The 24,932-nt window shown below is 42.8% G+C and overlaps 1 protein-coding gene across 1 annotated transcript in view; it reads left to right on the top strand.

The window, feature by feature from the left end:
• Positions 1 to 14,192, top strand: part of LOC146809714 (sacsin-like) — a 406,589-nt gene extending 392,397 nt beyond the window's left edge. Inside the window, 2 exon segments of the mRNA XM_085616554.1 lie at positions 2 to 4,486; positions 4,489 to 14,192. Of these exon segments, the coding sequence (XP_085472680.1) occupies positions 2 to 4,486; positions 4,489 to 7,856 (7,853 nt within the window). The 3' untranslated portion in view covers positions 7,857 to 14,192.
• The last annotated feature ends 10,740 nt before the right edge of the window (positions 14,193 to 24,932 follow it).

The raw sequence follows: 24,932 nt of genomic DNA, 5'->3' as shown, positions 1-24,932 counted from the left end.
ACCCTGCCATTGAAAAGGAACGTTGACACTGGGAAATGGACACCTGATTTGGATGCCTTTATTGGCCAGGTGTTTTGTTTTCTGCCTCTTTCCATTTTCTCCGGTCTCCCATTTCACCTTAATGGAACTTTTGCGGTCATGTCCAACAGGAAAAGCCTATGGGACACAACTGAAAAGGGCGAGTGGAACAGGAAGCTTCTTTGTGATGCAGTTCTGGTGGCTTGGGTAAGAGCTCTAGTCCAGCTGCGGGACATGTGCCGGGATGGTTTATTAGAAGGCTACAGCTACCACACATTTTGGCCTGATATTAGAAAAATTAAATCTTATTTTGTTGGAGCTCTGAAAGCTTTCTACAGAGCAGTAGCTCATGGGGTTCTTGCAGTATTTAGCAATGGGCATGAATGGTGCAAAATTGAAAATGCATGTTTCTTAAGCTCAGATATTGTGAAAAATGGCTACATTGGTGAGACAGCAACACAGGTATTCTCTGCAATGCTCCCCAAACCATTTGTGGCTATCCCACTGCCAGAGTGGGTCAAAGATGGTTTCATTGCAAGTGGTTGTGCTGACGCCTTGCTTAGAAATACTTACAACTGGGAAAGGTTTTACAGAGAGATTTTATTCAACAACTTAGGCGATGTAGCCTTAAAAGCAAGGGATGCTCTCATTACTCATGCCATTGATATGAACAACAAGGAACTAGATAGATTGCTAATGTCTGTTCCCTGCATTCCATCGACCCCTTATGGAACCCTACAGATCATTGGCAATCTAGTTCACCCAGAGGGTAAAGTAGCCTCCCTGTTTGGGAAGGAAGATGGACGCTTTCCTCAGGGTACACCTGAAACCTATCTGAAACTTGAACGGTTGTCCCGCCTTGAACTTCTCGGAATGTTAAAAGACCAACTCCCCATGATGCAATTGATAGAGCGAGCCCAAAACATCTCAGCAGTCTGGAAGCATGATAGACAAAAGGCATGCAGCCGCATACACCATATACTGGAGCTGCTCCGGGACCTTGTAGCGCAAACCTCTAGTAACACTGACCAAGCTTTGTTTAGAAAAATTTCGTTTCTTCCTGCTACTCTTCCTCCCTGCAGGACTATACAGGATGTGGCTGAAATTGCACTCAAGAAGCCCGTGGAGATTTTCCATTACAAGCACTTCAGTTTGGTTAACCTTAGCGAGCCAGTCCTTAGTAAAGAACATGTTGGAAAGGATTTTAAATTCTGTACAGAGATCATGGAGTTTCTGGGACTGAACAGTCTTCCATCAGTTCAGACAGTGCTGTTACAACTAGCAAACGCTCATAAAATGTCCAGTGTGTTGCCTAAGCAAGAACTTACACAGATCGCCACAAAGTGCTATACCTACTTGAACAAGGCCATACGGGATAGGCCATGTAAAAGGAATGAGATTAAAACTAGAGCTTTTGACTTTCCCATCGTTCTTATAGATCATCAGTTTGTACATTTGAGTTCAGTTGCAGGTAGTATGTCCTTTGAGGCAGCACCCTACCTGTATCAGTTGCCAAAGCGATATCAAGAATTTGATCTATTGTGGAAATGTCTAGGTCTCCGAGACAGGTTTACAGTTGAAGACTACATTGCTGTCCTTCATAGCATTGCTAGAGAGCATCAAGGAAATCGGTTACCTAAAAATGAATTTCATTTAACAATGAAACTCATCAGTGTGATATTTGAAAGAACAATAGATGAAACTGCTGTTAGTTGTGATCAAACTCAGTGTATGCTCCTTCCAGATCAAGATGGAATCTTGCGTCCTGCAGACAAGCTTCACTACAATGACACTCCTTGGTTACCTTGTGAGAGCGGAATGCTCTTCTGTCATGATTTGATCCCACGGTCTATGGCCTTGCAGTTTAAGGTACCAACTAAAATTCACAAAACTCTGCAGAATCTGAAAATCTCTCCGTTATCCCGCTGGGTGTCAGACTTTGGGGCCAAAGAAGATCTTACAAGACGTATCAGGAACATTATCAGTGAATACTCCTCCAAAACAGATATTCTTAAGGAGCTGATCCAGAACGCCGATGACTCTGGTGCCACAGAGATTCATTTTGTGTGGGACAAGCGCACACATCCTACGTTACGGACCTTTGGGGAAGAGTGGAACCCACTGCAAGGCCCAGCCCTTTGTATCTATAACAACAAAATCTTTACTAATGAAGATATTGAAGGGATTCAACAACTAGGCAAAGGTGGGAAAGGTGATAGACTGGACAAGACTGGGAAGTATGGGCTTGGGTTTAATACGGTCTATCACTTGACAGACTGCCCGTCTTTTGTGACAGGTGACAGTACATTGTGTGTATTTGACCCCAATCTTCTGTTCTTAAAAACTGCGCATCATAGCTCTCCCGGTGCAATGATGGTGGTGAACCCAGAGTTCAAAAATACATTTCAGGATGTGTATGATACTTTCCTTCCTGCCAACTTTAATCTGGAACAGGGGACACTCTTTCGCCTGCCACTAAGGACAGCTGAGATTGCACATAAATCTCAAGTCTCAGATCAGACGGTATCGATTCGTGACATCGAGGCACTATGGGGGGAACTGGAGAAAAATGCAAGCAACTTTATACTTTTTCTAAATAACATTCAGAGCATCACATTCTCAAAAATCACACAGGAAGATGGTCAGCTAAAGAAGATTATTTCACTTGATGCACAAACTAGCAATATTAGTGCACAGCAGCATATGGCTTTCCAGAACAAACTCCAGGAGTTTGCAGAGTCACAATTTACCATGGAGGAGACCACACCGTACCAAGTGTTTTACACTGTGGATGTACGTTGTAGCTGGTCTCAATTAGCTGCTAAATGGGTTGTAGCCAAGCAGATTGGAGTTAAGGGTGATGATAAATTGGCTGATATACGTAGAGTCTGTGAGAGCTTGAAGTGCTGCCGTATAGCACACGGGGCTGTGGCAGCATGCATTAATGACTTAGTACCAGGTAGGGCATTTTGCACTTTACCATTACCAGTGGAGACAGGCCTGCCAGTTCATATCAATGGAAATTTCATAGTGGACTCTGCCCGTAGGGACATCTGCAGAGAAGATGGTGGGAGTGGAAAAACTGAATGGAACTCTTTGCTCCTAACACATATTCTTGCCCCACTGTATAGTGATCTCCTGGAACACTTGTGCAAATTGTTTTATAAAAACACAGCAGGGCCTTTGAGGTTTGAAAACTTTAGTGCATGTGAATATTCTCTTAATGCAAACTTGTTATGTTTGTTCCCACGCATATCTGATAAAATTCCCTCACTGTTGCAGAAGATGGTTCATCACGTCTACCGTACAATCTTTGAAAAGCGAAGTACTCTCATTCCTGTCTATAAGAAAGAAACTATACAAATTCATACATTTAGAAAAGATATTGTGATTGTCGAATGGGCAGGTGTCAATCAAGTGATAACAGACGAACCCCACTTTCTTTTGGGAAAGCTAAATGCAGAATTGGAATGTGCGCTTCAGAACATCAGAATGAAAATGGTGCTTCCCTTTCAGAGTCTTCAGAGCATCTTTGAGGAGTTTAAAAAGGCACGGGTACAGGTTATAGCTCTGCGTCCTGAAACAGTCTGCAAATACTTAAAGGTCCAAAGTCTTTACCCAGAAGGGCACACCTTACCTCACCCAGTCTCCGACACCCTCCTTCAAAGTGAAACCTGCTGTCACTCTCTATTGAACTTTTGTCTTAAGGTTGAAAAGAAAAAGATGGGTGATTGTTTGAATGGTCTTCCTCTTCTTGTGACTCTTGATGGAAAACTGAGAAGGTTCTGTGAGGCTGAGCCCAAGTATCATACTCTATTTTCATTCTTATTTCCGGCACAGAAACACATTTTTATCAGCCATGATGTTGTTGATGTTGAGAACGCTTTATCACTTCGGAAAGCAGGCTTCTTGAAAGATTTCACAATTCAAGAATCGGCGAGTTTCATCAAAGACGTTTTACAGCAATGTTTGAAAGTGTCAGCAAACAATGACATTGTTCACCATGAATTACCTAAAATTGCTGAAGTCTGGATGAAGGAAGTCTGGAAATTCTTTGAGACCAAGATTAACAAAAGCCATGAAAATGATGTGACCACCCAAATTATGTTTCAAGAATTTGTTGCCATTTTTTGTGACTGGGCAATTGTACCAGTGTCCTTTGAATATAAAAATGGCATATTTCTATTGCCTACTGGTAGCCTCAAGATGATTTTCTATGAATTGAATGATGATATGGCCAAATGTCTATTCAAGTTAGGTTTTCCTAAGCTAAACACATCAATAATTCCTTTTAACATAGGATACCAAATCATCAAGCCTTACTTACTGCAGACTAACAGCTGCTCCTCTGTCCTGGAGATGTTGTGGTCCAGAAACAACCTCCTCCACTGGAACAAGTTGAGTAGAAGGGAGATCGAAACGCTACTGAGTTTACTTGTAGATGGGTTACCTAAAATAAAAAATAAGACCTGTTTTTTAACCAAATCCAGTATTTACCCTTATTTGAGACAATAGATGGAAAGCATCAGTCCCTGGATGTCTACCAGAAGAGGTACATCCTTCATACAAAGCTCTCAAAGGAACTGAATGATGTCTACAGAGGGCTCTACCAGATAGATTCACAGACTGTCTTTTTACGTGATTGCTACCACGATACAGTTTTGGCTAAGAACTTGAACATTCAAACATTTGATGATTTACAATTTCTTTTACATTTTCTGCTTCCCCTGCTTCCAAACATGCGTGAAGATCATCTAATAAAAATTCTAAACCTGCTACTGAATATAAAGCATCAGTATCCTGAAGCATTTGAAGCTGAAAAGCACATCATTTTCTCTTCACTTAGTTCGGTCCAATTCATTAGAGATGGAGAAGGGATGCTTCAGCAGGCATCTTACTATTATGATCCTGACTGCTCAGTATTTAAAACTTTTCAGATGCCCACAAGGTTTATTCCAGAAGACTTTTTCACTCAGATAGGATACACATTTAGAAGCATTAAGGAGATCCTGCTTGGTATTGGTATGACGCATGAAGTATCTGACCAGGACTTCATTGCATTTGCAACTGAGGTTGAACAAGAAGCACAACGAGGTATCTTGGTAAAATCACTGGAGCCCAAGATAAAAGTATTGTTCTTACACATGCTTAAATTGAAAGTGGACAATCTTACAAAGGACTTCATTGAGAAAGTCTCTACTATCAAATTTTTATCTGCAGTTAACACAAATATTGACTTGCAGAAAATACACCCAGCATATGCAAATAATACCCATCTGATTCCTCTTAAAGATTCCATTGTGAAGTCATGTGACAGTGATGAAATGCTCATGTGGACGTCTGTGGCTTTTTTGCAAACAAAATATGGGTCATCAAATAACATTAAAATGCCCTACTTTACTGAGCGAGAAAAAAATCTGCTAAAGTCATTTGGTGTCCTTTTTGATCCACCCTTGGTGTCAGTACTGCAGAACATAAAGAACGTGTGTCAAGTACGTTTTGAAAACTTAGAACTTGTTCAAATACGACGTCAAGTTCTAGAAAAAACCTACATTTTTCTCGAAAGACATCTTCCATTTGATCCTACTCCTCTTGCTAGCTTACCAGTGATTTTATTGGAAGATAATACTCTGGCAGAATCTAGTCAGGTACTATTTTCACTGCCTGAAGACCTTTTGTTCAAGCCATACCTTTTCATTGTGCCTTCTCAGTTGACTAGGTACAGGGTGTTGTTCGAGAGTATTGGAGTAGAGGCAGAGCCAAGTGTGTTCCACTATACCAGGGTGCTTGCTACAATCTATGAGGAAATAAAAGAGAAGGATTCCCCACATGGCAACCAGAGGACAACTCTTCTTAAAGCCACAGAAAAACTGTTCTTGCTGATAAAACAAAGTTCACCTAACAATGACCTTCGAAGTGTAAAATCCCTTTACCTCCCAGCTTCAGACGGGAGACTCTATGATTCAGCCAAGTTGGTTTATAACAATTGCAATTCCAAGAGGACAATCAGTTCTCTAGAGGGTTCCTTTAAGTTCCTGGTGCACATTGAAAAATGCAGTCTTTTTAATGATCAATATGAAATGGAGAAACTCCTCCAACAGCTTCCAGAGGAAATTCGGCCTAAGATGCTCTCACAAGTCACATCAGAAAACCTTCACTCGTGGATCCCATGCAGTCTTGGTGATGACTGTGAGTTGAAAGGACGATTACGTGGCCTCTTCTCATCCAGTATCTTCCAGGAAGGGCTTGTGAACCTGCTGAGAGCACAAAACAAGGGAAAGACGTCTGCAGGAGAGGCTGCTAAAGAATGCAGAGCTGTTTTCAGAAAACTAGAGCTTATTTGTTGCATGTCGATAGAGACAATTCTCTTTAAAGGATTAGAGTCTCTGCAGGACACATGCTTGTTCAAAGATGTGTTTATCTTGAAGACAATGGAAGGAGAGTGCCAAGTTTACCTTGTGCACAAGGAAGCAACTTGTTTTTGTGAAACCATAAAGATAATAACATCTCTGGCAAAGGAGATTAATGGCTTAATGATGAATGTGCTCAGCCATGATTCATTGTTGATACTCGTAGAAATGCTCACTTGTGGAAACCCTCAAGATATAAGCAACGTCATGAAAGATCACGGTATTCTGACAAAGAATTCTGCAAGCCAGATGAGTTTTTCTATGCCAAATCCAGGTGAAGATATTCCTGCTGAGTGGCATGACTCTCTAGAAATGAACATTGTCAACAAATTTAATGTAGGTGAATTTGTGGGTTACATGGATCCTGATGAAGAAGGTGTTTACCTCTACGCAATCATTCTGGAGAAGTTGGATTCAAGGGTTAGTGGTGACATCGAAGTGGAGATGTTCAGAATTGATCTTGGGCCAGATCGTACTATGGATGTCAGCGCTCTAGATCTGTATCAGTTCAAGAGATGTCACATCAACAAGAACAACTGCAGAGAACTGCTGATGGTGGAGAACCTACAAGACCAAAAGGAAAGTCAAGACAGGTGGTTTGACAAATCTTTGGGGGACATAAAAAGAGAGATAGATGAGAAACTCCATGAGATATGCAAATTGTCAAAGAAGGAGAGGACACAGTCCATTCGAAGGCTTTATCTTTGGTGCCACCCAGACAAGAATATTGGGCAAGAACAATTAGCTGATGAAGTCTGCAAATATCTTCAGCAGAGAATACGAGACCTAGAAGATGACAGGGGTGACAATGGCCTGGGCAGAGGTTCCAGCAGCCCAAGCAGAGATTGCAGTAGCTCAAGCCACTCCAGAAATGAACACAATCCTCGTAGAGGCTTTCCCAAATTCTGGAGTAGATGGGATGGTGAGGCATCTCAGCACCGTCAGCATCATGAAAACTTTACAAGAAGATCTAACTGTGAATATGATTTTTGGGGCTACCATGACAGGCAGCAAAGAAAGCCAAGACTGGGTGAAGCTAGCAGGTGGTTCCGGCAGGCCGAATGTGATCTCAAAGCTGCTTTCCATGACGTTGATCGTGGCAGTCCTGAATGGGTGCTATACAAGATTCACCAGGCAATCCAGAAAGCTTTGATTGCGGTTCTGTGCAAGAACTCTCACAGATTTGATACAGATGTTCCCATCTCTGATTTGGCTCGCAGAATCTGTGCTTTTAGCAGCAGCCTTGAGGAAGTACAGGACATGGTCATTGAACTGGAGAGACTTGGTGTGGACAATAAAAAGACACAGTATCCAAATTATCATCGGTCACCTGCCATACCTAATGACATCTTCTCAACAAGCCAAGAGAAAGCTTTAGAGCTGGCTAGAGATATACTTAACAAAATCAATGAATATATTCGGCCATGACAAGTCTAAATGGGGAACAATATGCTGTCTGTAGAGGGGCAGATATACATATTGTAACTTGAATTCTATCTCCAATTTTAGAGTCCTTGTGGGTGCTGCAGCCACAACATCTGTTAACCCATTACTTTTGACATGAGGTTGAGTTAGGTTTCAGGTAGTGTATAACATCCTATTTGCATTCCAGAATTGCTTTGGGAATTTCTGTTAATATTGCTTGCTTTCATTCATCCATTTTTGTTGTCAGTTCATTTTCTCCCACGTAAAAATCAATAAGGTTGACCCCTTGTACCACCCTTAGCTCTTCAACAGCAATCCTCTTTACATTCATGCAAGAATATTGCAAGAAGTGGAGTAAACTGGGCTTCTAGGGCACTCTTTAATTTCTGTTCCTGCGTTTACCTCCCCCCTCCCATCCACACCGCCCCACCCTGAAACCAGAGTAGGGAATGGCAGTGCTAGGTGTAGCATAGGGCTAGCCAGAGGAAGCAGGTACTGCCCTAGGCTACCTATAATTGTTCTCCTAATTAAACTTATCAGGATGACCCTAGCTTGCTTACAGATCTGTTCACTATTTGATCAAAACCCTAAACTGCATAATGATATCTGTGTGATATATATTTCCACAGTGTTTAGAACCATTTAAAAGAGCAAAAAAAACATGATTCTTACATTTTCTATGAATGCATGAGACTATATCTTCAATGAGGCATTACACATATGCCCTTGTTTGATCTATTGCTGGGAATCTGTTCTTGGAATGAGGCTAAAAAATGCAAAGAAACATAAATAATTAAGCCTTGAAGCACTTTCTCAATACTAAAGCATTGATGTCCTGCAGCACTGTGACTAGGCAGTCATCAGTGCATGTGCTGATATATGTATTGTGACGAATCTACGCGTACCTCTAAAAAGGCACCCACATTTTGTTTTTAATATTTTAATTCCCTTGCTGTTAAGCAACGTGCCTCTCTGTTGTCTAAGACTGCATAATTTCCGACAACTCTTCTAGGCTGTTTCAGCATAAAGGTGCTGTAACCGACAAGTTTTCCGCAGTTTATAAACATATAGGTGAGTGTTGAACATTGACGGTGAAGTCCAAAGAGAGAGTCATAGCTCTGACTGAACGACGTCTTTCCCTTGATTTCCCACAAGGCAAACGATCTTCATTGGGAGGGCTGAAGTTTGTACAAACACCGGAACCAGCGCATGTATCGATTATCGATACTGATCATCATGAACCTGTAATAGGTGTGACTCAATTGTCTCTGTCTCCCCTGACTCCCTTGGACTTATCTATAATAACTGAGACTACAACTAGTCCGCAGGTTACACAGGTTACGGAGGCTATTAATGAAGATATAGAATGTAACACTTCTAAAGGTGTTGCCACGAGATCAGCATTTAAACTTAATCCTCCCAATGCAGGGCTGGCATTACAAAAACCTGCTAAAAGGAAGAGGCGTGGGGTGCAAATGCAGAAAAATGCAAAAAAACAAATGCCCATTAGGAATGGAGAGACACCTTCTCTATTAGTAACTACCCCGCATGCGAAATTGGTAGGTGCTGTCCCTAATCATGATGTATATGGTAACTTGTCCCCTGAAGCCACCGAAGCATTACTGGTTAAAATTGAGGCTTTAATGTCGACATGTCTGAGCCCAATTACGGAGAGGCTTAAGGTGCTTGAGGATAGATTAACACACTTTGAATCACAAATCGTCCCTAATTTTTGTATTATGAGGGACAATTTGGGAAAACTTGAAGGGCTCAAACTACCTGATGAGAAAGGCCCAACTGAACAGATTCTGTCTAAATCTATTGTTGTTAACCCTGCATTACTAAATGTAACCCCTGTATCACTGGTTTCGAGAGGTGTGGAAATCGTCCCTGCTGAAGATATAGAATGCAGAGGAGGTGGGGTGGGAGTGGGAGAATTAGGTAATATGTCTTGTGAACTTGCGGAATGCATTCCTAATACGCCCGGGGAGGAGGGACCCAGGGGACGGGGGGAGAGATCCATTCAACAACAAATTATACGGGGGTCACTAGGAAAACAACGTGCGAATGGCACTCAGGGAGATGGGAATTCAAATACGCGTAAGTCCCAGGCGCGCAGCACAGACCTGAAGAGACTGGGGATTTTACATCTTCCCCCAGCCGCAGCGCCTCTGGTAGTGGTCTTAACAAATGTTCCAACTCTACAGGAGGGGAACATTGAAACTGCAGAACAGTTAATGGCAAAGTCATTGTATTGGCTCACTGGGCAACTTAAGACAGAGGGGATATTAGGCTATGACATTTATAATCAAATGATCATGGCTAGACGTGTTACATGGATGGGATATCTTAAAAAGGAAGTACAGGGTGATTGTGTTGTAATTAATTTCAATAATAGGCAGGTAGTTAGATTTTTATTGGAGTGTTTAGGGGGCAGAAACCCAGGAAACTATTTGGAGAATATTTCACTTTTGCCTTTAGGATCTTTCTATAGGCCATTCCAACATTTACCGCCAGTGAGAGGGAATCGATCTGCCCTAAATAGACCACTAGATGGTTTTGTGGATTTTAATCATGTAAACAGGTTTGCTCCTCTGTCAGGGTTAGATACTTGTGATTGACAGTTTACTGATGCAACGCGGGTGGTGGAGGATTCTGTCATACACATAATTGATCTACCAATGACCACACCATTTAACGGCGAAGATACCCAAGAGGGAAATATAATTATTGTTGGTGAAGTAAATCTGACTCCTTTACTGATAACATCTGACTCTATATCGACGCCTCAAATAAGCGATAACACTTTGGGTATAAGTATTGGAGCAACGTTGAATGGTAGTGATAGTGATAAAGGAGCTGGGAATTGTAGCTTTATGTTTTGGAATATTGCTGGCTTAAAATCAAAAGTGACAAATGAAATATGGGTAGAATTTATACAGAAGTTCGATCTGATAAGTTTACAGGAAACATGGGCTATTGATCCGACTCATATTAATGGATACAAAACCTTGCATACACCAGCTGTAACCTTCCTACATGGCAGGGCTAAGGGAGGGTTGTGTACCTATGTTTCCAATTTAGTAACCTTTAAAAATATTAACATGATGTTTGAAGAGTGTTATTACCAGATTATTAGATTTAGGGTAAACGAAAATTGCATATTAATACTGGTAAACTATTATAACAATATCTCACAAAATTGACTTGAGGATATTGTGAAGGCCTACAACAATTACAGGAAGTTGAGAAGAAAGATCTGATTGTAGTGTGGGTGGGGGGGGGGGCGATTTTAACATCTCTCCTTGTTATTATGCTGACACAAGGAATTGTGGAATTACTGATGACAAGGAGATTACTTTTCCTCACTTTTCACATACAAAATATGGTGACAGTTTAAATGATTTAATATTTCAATTTGATTTGAGCTTTGCTAATATCCTAAGTACTCCCCCTGTTTCTTCCCCCCCCACATTTAATGGGTGTGGTACACCGTCTACAATAGACTTTATACTCGTTCTCAATAGGTATTGCTCAAGTATTAAAGGTTTTATAAACCACCAGATAGTATTGAGCGACCATTATGCCCAGAGTGTGGATATTCTGCTCTTTAATGATGGGAAGAGAAGGACCAATGGTTGTAATATCAGAACAGAAAATATATTATTAACCAGACAAAATGGTTACTCCCTTAGTTGGGATAAGGTGGAATCAAAAAATGTCATGGCTAACATTGTAAAAAATTGCTATCCTAGCATCATGGTATGCTTGGATGAGCTTACACCCCCAAAAGGTATTGTGGATAATTTCATACTCATTACAGATTATATAAAGAAAGCTCTTACTGTTCACACAAATAAAAGGAAAATGATCAAAACTGAAGGGTGGTTTGATTCGAAATGTACGAAGGCCTATAGAAAGCTCAAGAAAATCATACATATAGAAGTAAAGGACAGAAATATGGTTAGAAATGCCCGAAAAGAATATAAGGGTGCCCTAAAAGAGAGAAGAGATATGTTAAGATTAGAATCTTGGATATCTCTGCACAACGCGGCGGAATCAAAAGATTCTAGTGCCTTCTGGAAGGCAGTTAATGCACCATTCCTTAGAGATAATGAACTAGCAACAATTGAGGTTGCAATCCCAGAGCAACAGTGGATTGAGCATTTCTCTTAGTTATATGAGGAAACGTGCTTTGAGACAAATACAAATACAGGCTCAAAGGTGCAGCAATGCAACCTTATGAAGGATCATAATAACCTGCTCTATTTTGATCTGAGCGAGGTAAATGTAGCTATTGAATCTAGTGTGGGTGAGAAGGCAGCAGGCCCAGATGGTGTTCCTGCTGATATTTTTAAATCTAATGCCACCTTATGGGGTCCGCTATTGACACAAGTGCTTAATGCAACTATCATATCTGGATTTGTCCCATTATGGTACGAATCAATTTTGGTACCAATTTTTAAAAAGGGAAATAGATCGGACCCGGCATGCTATCGTCCGATATCTTTGTTGGACTCAACTATGAAAATTATGGGCCGGGTAATATTAAATAGATTGCAGGGTTGGGCAGATGAAAGATCAGTAATTAGTGACTTGCAGTATGGCTTTCACAAGAAGCTTGGCACAATAGAGCAAGGTCTTAATTTAGATATAATCATGAATAAATATATAAAATCAAAGAAGGGAGCCTTATACTTGGCGTTTGTCGATTTATCATCGGCATTTGTTGGCGTGAGGCACAATAATTTATGGCTGATTTTAGAGGAGCTGGGTCTCGAACCAGCGATGATTTCCTTTTTAAGAGAATTATATTTGGGGGCAAAGGCTAGTGTGCGATATGGTATGGGTGGGAATGTAAAGGGTATTTTAAAGTTAGCAGGGGCGTGCAACAGGGTTGCGTCCTTGCCCCTTTCCTCTTCACACTTTATATAATTGATCTTGAAAAAGTACTAGTCAAAGAACATATAGACTTTCCAGCGGTAGGCAAACGACCAATCCCCGCATTACTATACGCTGATGATGCGGTCCTTATGGCCCGCACACCAATAGGATTACAAAGAGCAGTGACAGCTATGAGAAATTTATGAAGGAAAGGGGACTCTCCATTAATTCAACGAAAACTTTTGTTATGAATTGTGGAGCGGGTAGTATTAGAACAAGAACTATTTTTATAGAGGGGAAGAGGATTGGAAGCACTAAGGTTTTTCCCTACTTAGGAATTTTATTTGATCGATCTGGGTCATGGGTGCAGGCAGTAAAATCAAGAAGATTGTTGTACATTAAAACTCTGTCTGCGCTCATGAATCTTAGCAGGAAATTAGGTAAACGCCCCACGATGGAGTTACTGAACATTTATAAAGCAAAAAGTGTGACTGTAGCCACATACGGAGCAGGTATATGGGGCTACGTAGATGTAACTTCTCTACAGGCAGCTGAAAATATATTCCTGAGATTCTTATTAACAGTTTCAAAGAGTACTTCTTCGTTTGTTTGCCACACGGAATTAGGTCTCCTCTATTTGGAGGATATTATAAAAATTCAACCAGTTCTGTTGTGGCACAGAATATGGATTACAGAAGAAACACATTTTAATCGTAAAATCCTAGTTGACTGTGCTGGCCTAGATGGAGTGCTAAATATTAGATGGCTCTCTTATGTGAAAATGTTCTTATGCAATATAGGACACTGAAGTTTTCACGATGCACCACTCACTATGATAGGATATACCAGGAAAGAACTTAAGAATGATTGCCTGCAATATCTGATTGAAAGGAGACATAGTGCAGAGTCGAGTAAGGTAACAGTACAAGCCCATAACCTTACTCTAACGACTTTTTTAATGCAGCCATATTTACGCCTGATAACCAATGAGTATGATAGATTCTTATTGATCCGTTTTCGACTGGGGACCCTGTACAGATTATTAAGTTTTCCTATTATTAATGATTGGTCAAAGTTGTTATGTAAATGTCCGTGTGACAACACCTCTGATCAGTCGACTATTCATGTCCTGTTTTTCTGTAAATTTTATTCTCTACAAAGGAAAAGGTGGATAATCCCAGTTGTAAAAACATTTGGATTGAGGCTATGTCGTCCAGCTTTTCTGGCTTTACAACAGCTAGACACAGTATTTGCTGTTGCCTCTGTTACTGCTTTTTTTAAAAGTGTTTTTAGCATAGGAAAACGATTATTACATGATATCTTGATAATGAATAGTTGTATATAAAAATGGAATTTATTGTAACTTTTACTCTGTACAGAATGTTTCATAAGAATTTTTACTCTGTGCTTTTATGGTTATTAAGATGTAACCGAATAAAGTAATTTTTGATTTGATTTGATTTTGAGTCATGTGTTTTGGGTGGAGGTATCCTTTAGGGCTGTACTGCTGGGCTGGATAGTGGTCGCTGACTGTTCCTAAATTGTGCTTGTTTGTGTGAATTAATGGAAAACAAGAAGTGGGAAACCACATTGAAAGGAACCAAATAATTGAAAACGAATTTCAAGGAAAGTCAATTTTGAGGAAATAGAAAAAAATCGAAAATCAAAGGAAACATTTTAATGAAAAGCTATTTTTAAGGAAAATCTCAAATTACATTAAAGTGCAGTTTAGGTCATCTGTGGGGTTTTTGTGTTCAGGGATGGGGATTAGTGTTTTTTAGAAGTGAGGAATAATTGGCATAGAAAGGGTTTTTTAGGGTTTAGAGATGGGTCGAATGTGGGGGTGGTGAGGGGTTTTAAGGGGTTTACCGATGAGTGGTGTTTAGATGTATGAGGTGTTTTTAGGTTTCAAGTATGGGTGGAGCATAAGAGTGTTGAGGGGTTTTAGGGTTTATGGATATGCTGAGTTTAGGGCCGGTGAGGGTTTTTAAGGTTCAGTTATGGGCATCGACTGGAGTGGTGAAGAGTTTTTAGGGTTTATGATGGGGTGGGATTTAGGGTGGTGAGGGATATTTCAGGATTCAGCGATAGGTGGAGTTTAGATTTTGAAAGGGGTTTTTAGGGTTCAGGGATTTGCACTTTAGGTTGATGTGGTGCTCTTTTGGGTCATGGATGGCTGATGTTTAAGGATGGCGAGGGTTGTTTAGGGTATAGGGATGGGTGGAGCTTGGGTGTGCTGAAGTGTTTTAAGAGTTATGGGATGTGTGGGATTTAGGCTTAGAAAGTGTTTTTTAGGGTTCAGGAATGGGTGGAGTTGGGGGTAGTGATTGATTTTATGGTCCTGGGGTGGTGGACTTTTGGGGTAGAAAGGGCTTTTGATCTTCAGGAATGAGTGTAGCTTAGGTGCGGTGAGGGATTTTAGGGGGCAGCGATTGATGGTGTTTCGGGGTTGTGAATGGGCAGCGATGGGTGGTGTTTATGAATGGTGATGGGTCAGCAAATTTAAAGTATCCAAAATAATTGTTTGACCATGTAAAAGATATAAATAATATGATTATATCTCCTGAAGTAAAGAACTGAAATAAATATATCTGACAAAACTGTTTCTCAAAGTAAGACCTTCAACCATTGCATTTACACTTTTTAAAAATAAGCATTCTAAAACCAATTTCGACCAAAACCACATTCTATGAATTGGTATCTGTGAAAGGGTAAATGCCATTCATTCTGAAAAAATACATTAAATAGTTTAGGTGAAATGGTTTGTCAGTAATGGTATTCCATGAAATCTACTTTCTATGAAATCACATACAACCTATTGTGCTGTCGCAAAGCATTCAGAGACGGTGGCCGTCCGCAAAATCTAACTCCAACTGGTGTTTAAACTTTCCGATAGCCCATTGTGTCCTGGTTTGACACAGGATTAAAACAAGGGTTGGTCTGTAACCCTGTCTTAGACATGGTCAAGTCTTTCCTCAACATTTCACATTTCTCAAGTGTGTGGTGTCAGTCTCTCATTTTCAGAGGGGCAGAGAAAGGGCGGTCTTGATCCCAACTTAAACCAGCTCTTTTGCATCTGCTGTCCGTGCCCTCCTCACCTTACATTACCTGCCACTGTGTGCATGTGTTGGTCATCAGTAATCCTGGTGGTTGTTCGGACTGGTCAATGAGAGATAATGATGGTCTGTCACATCCTAGTGTCAGGTCGATATGTTTCAGCCAAATATGCGTGCTTTTTGAGTCACAGTGGATTTTTTCAGGACCAAGTTGTTAGGGAGACCCTAGTCAGTGGGCACATGTGCTCTAAGGTAGGCGTAAATAGTGTTAAGTGGTTCGTAACCTACAATTTTCACCAACCTTCTTGTCATTTCTATAGTGAATATCATAGAAAAGCATTATAGAGGCAATAATGGTAGCACATAGCACTGAAGAAATTATGCAAAGCCAGTGCGGCGCGCTTCTGCATACAAATGTATTCATCATGCTTCTCCGCACCATGTCAGCATATGTGCAGTATATAGACACCATTATCCTACCACATGAAGCATACCATGGCATTCAGCTGTTGCTTTCTTCCACTGGCAAAAAGACGTTTCTCGGAGGCGTGGTCATAATTAAAATCAGGCAAAAAAAGTGCAATTTAGACAATTGTGCATCGCATCCCAAAGCTTGTAGTCCAAGAAATAAAAAAAGTGAATGTGTATAAAGACACAAAAGTGTCTGTCAATTATATCACCTACTTTAATCGCACTCGCAGGGAAACATGGATCTTGCGAGGGGTGCGGGGCCTGTAGTCCCACTGCGGGCCCGGGGATAATTCATAACTGTCATAAATTGCCCCCAAGTAAAGTTACGTCTAATATTTGCCGGACTACCGAAATTGTACGTTCTGGGGAAATCAGACAAGAATCCAGAATGCTGCCCTCTCCCCCACAACTTACTTTGTGAAGGCAAACCGCCCATCTTAGTAACTTTTACCGCCCTCATAGAGATCCAAATGTTACTTGCCCTCTACCCGGCATCATGGTCTAAATAGCCGAAGTATGAGTCTCTGATAGGCAGAGTGTATGTGCAGAGGGAAGGCGCAGGAATGTGCCAAGGAGAATCCACATGGTTGCTCATGGAACAGTCCATTAAAGTGCTGTAGATGGTGTACAAGGCACGGAATAGGCATAAACCTCGTGTACCACACATTTCCGCATTTCTGGCCTCATGCAATCAACACTTTTGAGCCATTGTATCCTCCAAGAGTGCCTGAAAGATCCAGCCTGAGGTAATAGCTTTTGTGGTGCTGGCAGCCAGCGTCTAGAATGCTCACCATCTCCATCTCCGGCTCCACCTTGACTATTCAACTTTTCAGAAAAGATTAAATACCTGATTATGGATTAATTTGTGAACACTGCTCATTTTTTTTTACATTTTTTTATTGAGGTTTTTTTTCAACAGCATACAGCATAATCACAGTCCAAGGATACACTGCTATAATATTCCTTGCTTTAAAGAACAACATAACAATTGAAGACAGAAAAATAAAGTGGTAGGTACCTTCTTTTGATTGGTAGATAGCATACATGTACATGACTTGCTTTGCTCTCTCCACAACAGAAATAAAACTGCGAGTCCGGGAGGTTGTGGTTCCCCATTAATCGTCCTCTACAATTACATCTTATACAGCATCCATATCATTTTGAGCCAATAAATATTCTCTCAGAGGTGTCCAGATATCTGTGGGTCTGGAAGTTGACGACAGTTCCTCAGCATATAATTCCAGCTGGTCTCGACAATATATCATGTCTTTTATCCACCCATCAACTTTTGGAACCAACCTGCTTTCCCATGTAAATAACACTCACCTCCTTGCAAGTAAGAGGGCCACTCGCACAAACCTTCCCACCGCAGCCTTGATTTGGGGGACAAAGCCCAGGAGGCACTCCAGTGGCGTACATTGTAAAACCTGTCCCGTCATAGTATGTATGGTAGTAACAACAGTTTCCCAATACTGGAATACCGGCGCATACAAAGGGAGCTTGTGTGCCCGCCTACCAATCGCCTGCCAGGCCTTGACAGTGGTGTCTATTGTGTTGATCTCCGTCCTAGGCGTTTGTCTATGAGTATGTGTGATGACACTCCTCAGAGGCACAGGGTGAGCGTCTCCGTCTTCAACAGCCACATGTGGAATATAGTCATGAGATTTAAACCAGTAATATGCATACTGCATGCATAGGTAATACACATAGAAGTCTGGAGCAGTGAACCCTCCCTTCTCATAAGTCAACGTTAAAGTATGCCAGCTAATTCTAGGCTGCTTATTCCCCCATGCTAGCCTCAATAATTGAGTTTGTACCGTTTAAAAAAAATGTTGTGTCAGTGGAATTGGAATATTGCAAAAAAGATACAGATACTTAGGGAGGATGACCATCTTGATTACAGCTATACGATCTGCTAAGGACAACGGCAGGCGGGCCCACCAATCAACCTGCTGCACTAAGGTGTTATAAGCCTGCCCATAATTCACCGTGACCACCACCTCAGGGTCTCGATGCACCCATATTCCGAGGTACTTGACCGGTTCTTCTGACCATACCAGTGGGTACTCCACTTGGGGTGGGGCCGTAGCTAGCGTTAGAGGGATGATGACAGATTTTGCCCAATTTATTTGTAGCCCTGAAAAGAGGCCAAATTTGATATATTCTCGTATAATCTGGGATAGATAACGCTGGGGTTCACGAACAAAGAGGACCATATCGTCCGCATATAGGGAAATCCCGACCGGCCGATGATTAAAATTTAGGGCAGCATCCCTATGCCTCTGCCTTATTTTACACGCTAATGGCTCTAATACAAGGGCAAAGAGCTTATGCTCTGGCTGCAGATGTTTTTCTTTTAATAGGTGATTTTAATTATCACGGGGAGATTCTTTCGGACTCAGACACAAATCAGCTGATCACCACTATGAACTCTCTGGGATTGACTCAAATGGTGATTGGCCCCACTCATGTTGCAGGCCATACGCTTGATCTTTTGTTTACGAATGCTACAAACATCATAGTAGAACCTCCTCTCCCGCTACTGTGGTCAGATCACGATCTACTGAAGTTCACTATCCCTAAAATCAGTCAAAATGAGTCAAGAAGTAAGAAAATGTGGCGAAGATCATGGAGGAAAGTTACCCCCCACCACTTTTGCTGCCCATTATAATCTCCCACTGCTATGTAAAGAGGGGAATATGGACCAGGCTGCCAATCTTTTTGAGGGGGAAATAACAATGGCTCTAAATCAAATTGCTCCTCTTACCACGGTCAATATAAAAGCCAGAATTGCCCCTTGGTTTACTAAGCAATTAAAAACATTAAAGGTCTCCTGTAGAACAGCAGAACGCAAATGGAGAAAGAGCAAAGCCCGAACTGACCGGGAAAGCTATAAATATATACATCGTAATTACATGGACTCCATTAAGCAAACAAAAATAAATTTTCTCCTAAATCGTATTGAAAAGGCGGCAAACTCTAACAAAGAACTCTATAACATCGTTAAGGAATTTACAAAGCCCCCTAGTCAGCCAGAAATTCCTGTTTCACAGGAGTGGGCAGACTCCCTTTCCGAATTCTTTTAAACCAAAATTGCCACTATTCACAATTCATTCCCTGTGCAACAGCTTTTAAACATTCAGGAAAACCATCATGCTCCCCCAGATGACCCCCTTCCCCTCTTAGAGGTTTTCTATCAATACAGCTCTGAGGAAGTGGCCAAGGCACTGGGAAAAATTAAATCAGGCTCACCAGTCGATCCAGTATCACCTCGTTTTTTGTCCACAATTCTTCCGGTGCTATTGGACGACATCACAACTTTATTTAACAGGTCACTCTCAACAGCAGTTGTACCAAAGATTTGGAAAGCAGCCAGAGTCAGACCAATTTTGAAAAAGCCCACTGCAGACCCTAAACTTTTAACCAACTATCGCCCTATCTCGCTGCTCCCATTTTTTGGGAAAGTACTTGAGTATTTGGTCAACAGGCAGCTCGTAGACCATCTTGAGAGCCATGGCCTATTAGACCTTTCACAGTCCGGTTTCAGGGCCGCTCATAGCACGGAAACCGCGCTGGTAGAAGTTACGGATAACATCCGAATTGCATTAGACAGAGGTCAGTCATCTATTCTCATCCTGCTGGATTTATCAGCTGCCTTTGACACCATATCACCACAGCACTCTTGAACAACGACTCTGGGATATTGGTGTCAGAGGGACAGCCTTGGAATGGCTTAAAAGTTATTTGAGGGATCGAGTCTCTGCAGTACAGATCGGCGACCTAATCTCCTGTAATAGGTCTGTTAGGATGGGTGTGCCTCAGGGCTCAATTTTGAGCCCCACACTATTCAATCTTTATATGACTCCCCTGGCCTCAGTGATCAGAACATACAGCTTTGATGTAGTGTCGTATGCAGATGATACTCAGATACTCATCACCCTTGGTCCTGATCCCATCGAGACAAAGTCACGTTTCAGGAACTGTATGCTTCATATAGTTGAATGGATGAACACCAACCATTTACAATTAAATGGAAGTAAAACCGAGATAGTTCTCTTTGGTAAATCCCATGAGCATTGGTCAGACGATTGGTGGCCCCCAAACCTAGGTCCCTGTCCTCCCCCTAAACAGACTGTGAGGAATTTGGGAATCCAAATTGATAATCAGCTATCAATGAAAAAACAGGTCAACCACATAATTGGGACCTGTTTTGGTATCATGCGCAACCTGCGCAAGGTATTTAAGTGGATCCCATTGGAAGCCAGGAAACCTCTTGTACAGGGACTAATTGTTAGCCGCATGGACTATGGCAATGCTCTGCTGTCAGAAATAAACATCGATCTCCTTTCGAAACTTCAGGTCCTGCAGAACACTGCGGCCAGGTTGGTGCTGAACCTCCCATCTAGAACTCCCTCAGCGCCTAGCCTTAGACATCTTCACTGGTTACCTGTGAAGAAGAGAATTAGTTTTAAGATCTTATGCTTAACACACAAAAACATGTATGGCAGGGGTCCTGGTTATTGGGGGAAAAAACTTAGCTGGTACCAGCCAAGTAGGCCTCTGCGATCTTGTAACAAATCTCTCCTTACCCAATTTAGAGTAGGTACTGTCAGAAATGGGGGTCGGGCTTTCTCTTTTCTTGCTCTTAATCTCTGGAATAAATTGCCTCACGATGTACGTACTACTTCTGATCATAATTGTTTTCGCCGATTGACCACTAGCTCTGGCTCTTTTCCGCTGACAATAGGGGAGTCGTTCGCCAGCGCCATGAGACTTTCGGGTGATGTGTGCGCTAAATAAATACTCCTTGATTTGATTTGATTTGATTTGGTTTGAAGGGGGGACAGGGGACAGCCCTGTCTGGTACCGCGTTCTATCTGAAATGGTTCTGAAGTGAGGCCGCCCACTCGAACTCTCGCTGAGGCGTCCATGTAGAGAACCTGTATCCAGCGAGTCAAAATGAAGGGAAATCCCATTCTGTGTAAAATATACATCATATATTTCCACTCTATCGAGTCGAACGCTTTTGCAGCGTACAACAAAACTGCAACAGCCGACAGATCAGGGTTAAGCACATGGAACATGGCAAAGAGGGTGCGCAAATTGTGGGAAGTTGAGCGTTCCGGAATAAACCCAGATTGATCCGGGAGCACCAAGAGTGTCATCAAAGGCTGTATTTTAGTGGCCAGAATTGTTGCTAAGATTTTTGCATCCAAGTTAATCAGTGAGAGTGGACGATATGAGTCACAGTGCGCGGGAGACTTATCTTTCTTAAGGAGAGTGATAATTAGGGCCTGGCGCAAGGAAGGAGGGAGAATCCCTGAGTCATGAGCTTCCGCATACATCTCTAGTAAGTGTGGTATGAGGAGGTCCGCATAGGCCTTGTAAAACTCCGCCGTCAGGCCATCCGGCCCCTGGACTTTATGGTTGGATAGGGAGAGAATAGCTTCTCTGACATCGGCCTCATCAATGGGCTGGCTTAGATATTCTCTGTGGGTGTCGGAGAGCCATGCACAGGCCGTGTCTTCTAGGTAGTCATTAATCGCTGCATCATCCATGCCGCCACGTGTGGCATAGATATCTGAATAGAATCTTTGGAATTGTTCCACTATAGCATGAAGAGTGTACTGTGCCGTACCGTTACAGTCAATAATGTGGTCGATTGGGGGATTGTCAATTCTAGAGCGCAATTTTCCAGCTAGATTCCTGCCCGGCCTCCCCCCCCCCCCCCATAAGCTCTGGCCACATGTTGTTTAGATAGATACCTCACTTCCGTATATGCTAATTTCCTATATTCCTCCAATTGCTCGTGGATTTGTGCCAATATAGCGGCAGTCGGAACTCACTGGTATTGCTTCTCAAGCTCCCCTAGCTTTCTCTCTATCTTGGACAACTGTCCTCTAAGGTCCTTAAGAATCCCCGCTGAGGTACTTATACACACCACTCTAATCGTCACCTTGAAGGCTTCCCATAAAGTCGCCTGACTGTCCACAGAGCCCACATTTAAGTCAAAGTATTGTGCAATAGCCTTTCTAACAGTGTCATTATAAATCGGATCTAACAAAGCCTCTGCCCTAAACCTCCACGTAAAGAGGCGGTGCGGGTTAGTGGGAGTGTGCACATCAAGCACAACAGGGTTATGGTCAGACAATGTACGTGGGAGCGTGTAAACGTTTTCCACCCACCCATTGGCCTCTTCATTCAGCAGCCAGTAGTCCAAACGCGACCAGCTGGTAAACTCAGGAGTCATGTGTGCACTCCCTCATTACGCAGTCGCCACACGTCCACCAGCCCCATCTCTTCCATGGCGTCCCTCACACACTGTGCCACCTTCTGAGTTTGTGCCCCTGCTGGATTAGATCTATCTACTAAAGGATTGAGATGGGTATTCAGGTCACCTCCCCAAAGGATCGCCGACTCGGGCCAAGTGCGCAGTGTTTATATTCACCATTGTCACCAGCGCCATTCCCAGCTTTCCCTGCACCATTGCCCATCGCCTGCCGTGTCAACGCAGGTATGTATAGGTTGGAACGGTACACCCTTTTTGATAAGAATAAGAACACCCCTTGAGTAGGTAGAATATGATGAGGCCAACCGATAGGCTGCCCATCTACACGCCACCTTGTCCTCTGTGTATTTGCTCAGGTGGGTCTCCTGTAAAAGAGCGATCATCACAGCGTGCCTATCCAGTTGTGCTAGTACTTGTCTAATCTTCTTTGGGGTGTTTAACCCCCGGACATTCCAAGTTATACATTTATACATTGCCCCTGTCATCTGTAGTTAGAAGCAAAGCGACTTATAGAGCGTGATATTATACAGAACATGCACATGTATCTACACACAATACAGGTAGCATTGCAATTCCAATCGAGGCACCTCCAATATAGTAAACCAAACCCACCCAATCCTCCCCCCACCTACTTCAGCAACCCCAATTTGCCAAAGACAAGACCCTCATGAAAAAACCAACCCCACAACAACAACAACTTATCCCATGTCAAGTGGGGAATGCCCATTGGGGGGGTCGCAGCGGCGAAGTCTACTCCCAGATCTAGGTGGGAGGGGGCCACCGATAACCAATTTTGCCCTCCTACCGGATCCGTGCAAGAAATATAATGCAGGGCATCAAGTATATATAGAAACCTGCAGTCCCAACAACACACTAATAGGTATATCCCACTCCATCAACCACATGACGGTAGAACCCCATACTGCCCCGTCTGGCAACGTTATCATACTAACAGTCTTGGCCACAGCATTATGCCAAAGATCTGATGGGTGTCTCACTCCGGACAGGTCGTGTGAAGGCAGTATACACTGTAAGCATCACCATAACAACATGTAGCGCATCTCTGGGCATTGTCTTTGCACACAGAAATACAAACATCCAAAATGCATTCAGTGGGCTCAAAGCCCCTTACTACTGAGTCGTCAATGTCCGATGTGTGGGCCGGGAAACTGCGCCTCCGACGCAGGGATCTAGCGTAGTCCATGGCCTGCTTAGGGTTGGCGAAGATCTTGGCGTCATCTGCCTCTCCAATTCGCAGCCGCGCTGGATAGAGCATCGCGTACAGGATCTGTTCTTTCATTAGTAGTTTCTTCACATTCTGGAATTCCTTCCGGGCCGCCTGTACTGTCGCCGTGAAGTCCGGATAAAATGAGAGAACTTTACCCTGATAGTTAATCGTGCCTTTTTGACGTGTGATGCGCAGCACAGTATCACGATCTCTAAAATTTAACAGCTTGGCAATGATTGGATGCGGTGGAGCGTCAGGCGAAGGGCTCGCCGCCAAGGATCGATGAGGCCGCTCCACAGCGAACATGGTTGAGAAGTTCTCGGTGCCACATACGTCCCGCAACAGCGTCTCCATGTAGTCTTCTAAGCCCCCCACATTGGTGGATTCTGGAAGGCCCAAAACGCACACGTTATTGCACCGAGACCGCGCCTCAATATGTTCATTCTTCGCCTGGATAACAGCAAGCAGTTTCGTGATGTCGGATGTTTTCGTGACAACCTGCTGCAGTCCATCTTCAGCATCAGAGATGCGCTGCTCTGCTTCTCCAAGTCGCACAGCCTGCCTATCCAATTTTGCTGAAAAATGGTCCATTCTTCCTTTAAGGGCTTCAATCTTGCCATCTATGGCCTGCAAGCTGGCCTGGATGGCAGACAGCGATTTTTCGAGTGCTGTGGGGGCCTGAGCTGTCGCATCTAACTCAGAGTCCGACGCCGCATTATGAGTGGACTTACGTGAGCCGTGGCTGTTTTTTTTACGGTTTCCCCAGCTGGGAAGCCCTGCGCAGGTGGAACACAATGCTACAAGTTTCATGATGGCGGCTGCGCACTTAAAACACACACCAGAAGTCTATTGACTGCGTTGTCAGATAGCAGCGTGCAACGCTGCCACAATAGGCCCCTCCGTATCTTACTCCACAGGGGACCGGTATATGCAGCCTCTGAGTGCGGGTCATGCAGATGTTGGGCCCAGGAGACGTAACGTCAGGATACGAAGTCCACACGAGGAGCAGCGTTTCTGCAGCATCGCAGGGCGGCAACCAGTGTCTCCGAGAATGCCCACTTCAGTTATATGGCCTAGAGTCCCATACCCGTGGTCCAGCCCTTAAATCATCAGGGGGGCACAAGTTCAAAAGGCCGGGCAGAGTTAAGAGC

This window comes from Triturus cristatus, chromosome 7, assembly GCF_964204655.1.
Source record: "Triturus cristatus chromosome 7, aTriCri1.1, whole genome shotgun sequence".
Classification (NCBI taxonomy): Eukaryota; Metazoa; Chordata; class Amphibia; order Caudata; family Salamandridae; genus Triturus; species Triturus cristatus.
The sequence above is the reverse complement of the archived record's forward strand: the minus strand, read 5'-3'. Positions and strand labels throughout refer to the sequence as shown.